Source organism: Morone saxatilis, unplaced genomic scaffold, assembly GCF_004916995.1.
Source record: "Morone saxatilis isolate NCDOM2014 unplaced genomic scaffold, NCSU_SB_2.0 Contig16, whole genome shotgun sequence".
Lineage (NCBI taxonomy): Eukaryota > Metazoa > Chordata > Actinopteri > Moronidae > Morone > Morone saxatilis.
In genome coordinates this window covers 7,510,425-7,516,469 of record NW_023339718.1, presented here as the reverse complement: position 1 = coordinate 7,516,469, position 6,045 = coordinate 7,510,425, and the positions used below count along the sequence as shown (strand labels likewise).

At 41.2% G+C, this 6,045-nt stretch overlaps 1 protein-coding gene across 1 annotated transcript in view; it reads left to right on the top strand.

Annotated features, from left to right (window-relative positions):
• adgrv1 (adhesion G protein-coupled receptor V1) overlaps window positions 1-6,045 on the top strand; it is a 101,610-nt gene that overhangs the window by 37,749 nt on the left and 57,816 nt on the right. The window contains exons 51-64 of the mRNA XM_035659206.1: window positions 156-420; window positions 1,114-1,236; window positions 1,365-1,587; window positions 1,704-1,908; window positions 2,101-2,247; window positions 2,410-2,665; window positions 3,171-3,373; window positions 3,956-4,132; window positions 4,401-4,571; window positions 4,707-4,886; window positions 5,051-5,215; window positions 5,332-5,452; window positions 5,586-5,709; window positions 5,818-5,956. Coding sequence (XP_035515099.1) covers window positions 156-420; window positions 1,114-1,236; window positions 1,365-1,587; window positions 1,704-1,908; window positions 2,101-2,247; window positions 2,410-2,665; window positions 3,171-3,373; window positions 3,956-4,132; window positions 4,401-4,571; window positions 4,707-4,886; window positions 5,051-5,215; window positions 5,332-5,452; window positions 5,586-5,709; window positions 5,818-5,956 — 2,499 coding nt within the window. The remainder of the gene's footprint in view (window positions 1-155; window positions 421-1,113; window positions 1,237-1,364; window positions 1,588-1,703; window positions 1,909-2,100; window positions 2,248-2,409; window positions 2,666-3,170; window positions 3,374-3,955; window positions 4,133-4,400; window positions 4,572-4,706; window positions 4,887-5,050; window positions 5,216-5,331; window positions 5,453-5,585; window positions 5,710-5,817; window positions 5,957-6,045) is intronic.

Genomic DNA, 6,045 nt, shown 5'->3' with positions numbered 1-6,045 from the left:
GATAAGAAAAGACAATGTAGACAGAAAAGACAATGTAGACACTTACTTGTTTTCAGTTATGTCCTGATTATTAAAAACAGAAACAATTGCTCCTCATTGGAGCAATTTCAAGCCTTATACATCACTTCTGTTATTTCGTTTGTTTCATGCTTCAGATATTTATTTGGACTGGAGGCTCCTTCACCCTCCTCCAGACTCTTGACTTTGAAGAGGACATCCTCAGTGTAACTCCATTCACTCGTGCAGCTGTTCCCTACCTGTTGGTGTGCATAGACAGGCAGTCTGTCAGCTGCCTCCTGCTTCAGTGGACCAATGGAAGATTTCAGAACCCACAGTCTCTCCAACTCTCCGGCAGAGCCATTCAGGTGGAAACAGTCAACACAAGAGCAGACAACGCTCTCCTGTTGGTTGTTATTGAAGGTTGGTTGTTATTGTCTTGTTGATGCCACATAACACATAACATTAATGAATTCCGTTGAGTTTATTTTAAATATAAGTGAATTTATGTGTAAGGCATAATTAGTGAATTTATGAGCTTGTTTTTTTTTTTTCAAAAGACTGTGGTGCAGAGATTACATATTTAAAAATGGCCTAGAAGGGTAGTCAAGTGCCGTTAGTCTACATTATGCTAAGAGGATGGTTGTGTTTTTGCAATAATGAGATGCTATTTTCTGTGGTTGCTCTCTCAGTTTACTTTGTAGTGGTTAGATGTTGGTTAGGATAGTACAAACAAATTGGTGATACTTTAGAGGGCACAGAGAAACGTCTGTTTTTTACAGACAAAGCAGCCTTGTTATGTTGTCTCAACTAAAATGACAAAATTCACAATGTAGGCCAGATCATATATTTATACTACGCTCTGTATATTTTGATGAGACATAATCCCTCTGAGTCTGCAAAAGTGGTGAGTTTTCTTGGTTCAGACCTGTTGTGGGTTTACGGGAAAGGCCTCAGTGTGGAGCAGAGCAGAGCCACAGCGAGACTCAGAGGTTGTAATTTGTCAGTCTTGGGTGTGTCAGTCCGACCAGTCCTTACTTTACATAAACATGCTATTCTAGCGTGAAAGAACCTTAATCTGTGTGTGCTTCTGTGCATTCCTGTATCTTTCTGCAGGTCTCTCTCCATCCTGTGAGGTGTTACAGTGGAGCTCAGGGCAGTCTTCACCACAGCTTTATCAGTCCATACCTCACCCAGGCCTCACATCTGTTCATCCCTTCACTGCTCCTTCTGGGATCAGTAAGCACAAACGTCATAAACTGCTTTGTTAAAGATAGCTTTTGTCATTTTTATCCAGTTGTGTTTGTTGGTTGTGCTATTGAAATCAATTGCACATACATCGGGATTAAATATTTCTCTCCCTTTAGCTTATGTCCTGCTAGCTGGAAGAAATGGCTCGTCACTCTACTCCTGGAGGTCTGATGTCAATCTACTCACGATGATCCTGAGGGCCCCTGCGGCCATTAGCTTCCTCTCTCTCGTGGTCCCGTCCCTCAACACTACCAAGACTCTCTTGGCTTCTACTGAGGAGAATAGCTCCACTGTTTATGAATTCACATCTGTCTCCAATCAGTCTGATTTTATACCCAGGTACCCAATTGTTCAGAACGCAGCTAGTTTTTGCACAGAAAAGCAAATACTCCTCAAGGAGAAATGAGATTAAATAAATAATGTGTGTTGTGTTTTCCTTATTTCCTCACATTCAGTTTTGGGGAGTTGCACTTTGCACCAGGTGACAGCGAGTTAGAGATAGCAGTGAACATCATAGATGATGACATCCCAGAGGAGCAGGAGCACTTCCAGGTCAGCCTGAAGAATCCAAAGGGCGGGGCTGAGATTGGATTTGGTGGTCAGGTGACTGTCATTGTCCCAACTAATGATGATGCCCATGGAGTCATCGGCTTTGCTAAGGTAAGTAGATAAATCTTTTGATATCAGACAGCTTGTGCATTTGTCCATTATGTTGTCGTAGTAGTCATTGCTTTGCAACCATTGTGTTAAACCTTAAGTTACTTAGACCATATCAGAATAATTAAGGGTGTTTTCTAAGCATTAACACAAGCTGTTGTAATAAAGAAATATAATGTTATTACATCCCTGCAGAATTCTCTATTTTTGGAGGTAGAGGAGTTGGAGCAAAATAACCAAATTTCTCTCAGTGTGGAGAGAAAAAGAGGGACTTTTGGCAGACTGACTGTTCACTGGGCTGCCAATGGCAGTCTGGCAGACATTTACCCCACTTCAGGGGTGGTGAGTAAAACTTGTGCTCCTGTCATATGTGTCTTAAACACATTCCTCTATGTATTGACAACATGTTTGAAATTGAAATGCTTACCAAAATAAACAGTGACAGAATTATAATGTTATGTCACAAATTTGTAGAATTAAATAAAAATTTGTTTTATATCGTAGGTGACGTTTTCAGAGGGCCAGTCGTTGGCCATCATCTCACTGACTGTGATAGCAGATGGTGTCCCAGAGCTGAGAGAGAGTGTCACTATCACCCTCATTGGTGTCACCACTGTGGGGCTGGAGGACCTACGACAGGCTGCAGTCATTGACAAGAAGTGGGCACAAGCTCTACTCACCATTCTACCAAATGGTTCTCCCTATGGGGTGATTGGATGGCATCTGGACTCACAGTTTACACTAACACAAGAACCACAGAGTAAGAATTCCTGTTGCAAGAAATGAATAATAATATAATGAGTGATGATTTGTCAGTAAATTTGTGTTTTTACTGGACCACAATGCAGAGAAGTCCTAATTACTATAATTAGTTTATATTATTGCTAACAGATTCAAAGATATCTCTCAATTCTAGTTTCTTTTTGTTCCAGTTATTGCTTTGTTTTTCGGTGAGGTTTCTTAAGGAGCTATTACAGTAATCGCACTTTGAGATTTACTGTAAAGGAGATCTGCAGAGATTTCCAGGATGTTAAGTAATTTACGATTTGTGTGTTGTGTTTGTTGCCCAAAATGTCTGCAAAGTCCAAGAAGTAGAACAACATACCTAACACTGACACTGGCTTTCAAATATTATTTAGGTTTTTACTGATTTTGCTGATTCTTCTTGCCATCTTCTATGACATGACAGGTGTTGGAAATATACTTTCTGGGTATATTTGCTCATGTATCCCCCCCCCCCCCCCCCCCTTTCTCCCAACCTGCAGGGGTTCCAGTCAATGTGACTCTCTCTATAGTGAGAGAGCAGGGCTCTTCAGGTGAAGTGGCAATCCATTACCAGACCAGGCCAGCCCTGTACCAGCCTCCATCCAACCAGGCAACTGCAGAGCAGGACTACACCCCCAAAGACAACACCATCATCATGATAAATGGTGCTACTGTGGCCCTTGTCACTGTCACAATTCTACCGGTCAGTGTTGAGTAATACAGAAGTTTATTAAATTTGCTTGAGTAAAGAAGAATATATTAGAAATAGGACAAATATTTAGCTTATACTAACAAAAGAGTATAAGCATGTAAAACCAAGTATCAATCTCCCATCTGAGATAAGGCATAATAGATTTTCTTGCACTGTCTCAACCACAATTTTAGTCTTCCTATTGCTCACCTCCCACACTTGCACCCATTCAGGCAAAAAACATACATACATATGTAAAACATACATTTAACCTGCCCTGTCCCCCTATTTAAATGCCAGGTGTAGGCCATTGCCGGGTACGTCCAACAGTTTCCTTCCTTGTATCCTCCTTTCCCATTCATCCATAATCTATCATTTCTCTTACCCTTCTCTCAGACACATTTGTGAGATGTGGTGACCATTTTAACCTACCAGTAATGGGACTTGTGAATAAGTCTTATTGTATAAGTCTTGCTAAATTGCTTGCAGTTCTAACCAGAGAAATACATTTAGTGATAAAGCTTATTAAATTAATAATATTAAAATTACATTATTACTATTACTTAGTGTATATGTACATGTTTGTTTTCTAAGGATGACATCCCAGAGCTGGCAGAGAGTTTCCTGGTAAATATCACCGGTGTAGAGCTAGTTAGCGGGTCAGTGGGAGCAGGGCAGCCCACTGTGAAGAGGCCTGGAATGGAAGTAGCAGAAGTCACCATCCAGGAGAATGATGACCCTCGAGGGATTCTGCAGTTCAATGTTTCTAAGGTGAGCACAGGGTAATCTCTGTGACTATGACATGAACATGGTAGAGAGGCAATCTTAATGGTGATGAATTAATTTATATCTATGATGCAGGTTGCAGACTTCTGGTTTAGTACCTAGAGAGATTCATTAGAAACAACTGCTGCAATAGAGACACAATTAAATGACTAAATATCACATTTAAATGACTAAATATCACATTTAAATGACTAAATATAGATATTTAATTACTAATAATATTTTACCCTAATCAATATTTCTTAATGTCCAGGATATATTGGCATATGAGATACCACCACCAGACAACGTCCTCCATCTGTCAGTGGTGCGACTTGCTGGTACAACAGGAAGACTGGTCATCTACTGGGAGGCTCAGCCAATCACTGCTGATCTTAATGACTTCGGTCCCACATCTGGGAACATCACCTTTCAAGATGGGCAGGTAAATGGATAAATTATCCCAATTTGAAATCTGCCTTTAATATCACCTTAAGCTATGATGTGAGGCTATTATCATTATTATTATTGCATACAGCTCCCATGGTGTTAACTTGTATTTCCTCCTCCTTATTTTTAGAGAGAGGCCACGATTGCCATCACCATCTTGGATGACGAACAGGTAGAGACTTCAGAGACCTTCAGCGTGAAGTTACTGCGCGTGATTGGTGGGGCTCGACTGGGAGAAGTGACCTCTGTGACTGTTAGCATTGCACCCAATGACTCACCTCTTGGACAATTTGGATTTAAGGAAGTAGAGGTGAGTCTAAATTTCTTATACTTCAGGACACTTTCAATCAACAGATTTGTGACTTAAACAAACTTACTGTACTTTGACACCTCTTCAATCATTAAAAGCATAAACACCATATTTGTAATATCACAGTGATCCTCAACTCCACTACCTATTCTATCCCGTCTTAGATTACTGTCAGTGAGCCAGAGTTTGTTGGTGATCCTGCTGCTGTGGCGACACTAGCAGTGCTGCGTAGTGCAGGAGGCAAGGGGGCAGTGACACTGCGGTGGCAGCTGGAAGACCAGGCTACAGATGACCTCTCACCTTTCAATGGAACTGTTGTCTTCGCTGAGGTACAGTATGAAAGGAGTGGGGTCACTGCCCCACCACGTCTATCAAGTTTCTTTTTTAAGTACTGCATAGTACATTGCAAGTTTCTTGATGAATTCTGCTTTTTCATACTTTCCAGACTGAGTCGATGAAGACATTTGTGATTAGAGCCCTCGCTGACACTGTACTGGAAGGAGATGAGCATTTCACTGTCCGGCTGTTTCCTGCTGATAGTGGCGCTGTCATCAATCCTTTAAATGGTCAGTATTTATGACGATTTGTCACCGCCTGAGCTTCAGTTGATTGAAGAACTGTGCAATATTTTCAGGATTGTCTTTCATGGATGCATTGATCATATCCATCTTCACCAAAAACTGTCATGTACTCCCCCAGGCATGGCCACCATCACTATAAGGGCAGACAAGGCTGCCCTGGGGATTATTGGAATAGCAGAGTCCTCCAGGAACGTCCTCATTGGAGAACCTCAGGGAGATTACAATGGTAGTGCCGTGGTCAGGTGAGATAAACACTGAACTGTATCACTAACCTAGAAAGACAAATATGAGCTTTAAATTACAAGAATGTAATGCTAACATCTTTGTGCATATCTGTGTGTATCCTGCAGTCTTGTGCGAGGGCCAGGTGTGTTTGGAGAGGTCCAGGTGTACTGGAATATCACTCCAGCTGTGGTTTCTGAGTTTGAAGCTATCTCAGGCACTGTGACTATGAGAGACAGACAATCTGTTGCCTCCATTATTTTGAAGGTACATTAGAGTTATAGTTATTAGAGTTCATTGAAAGATCTGTCTGTATTAATGCACTGCAGAATGTACATACAGTGGTGTGAAAAAGT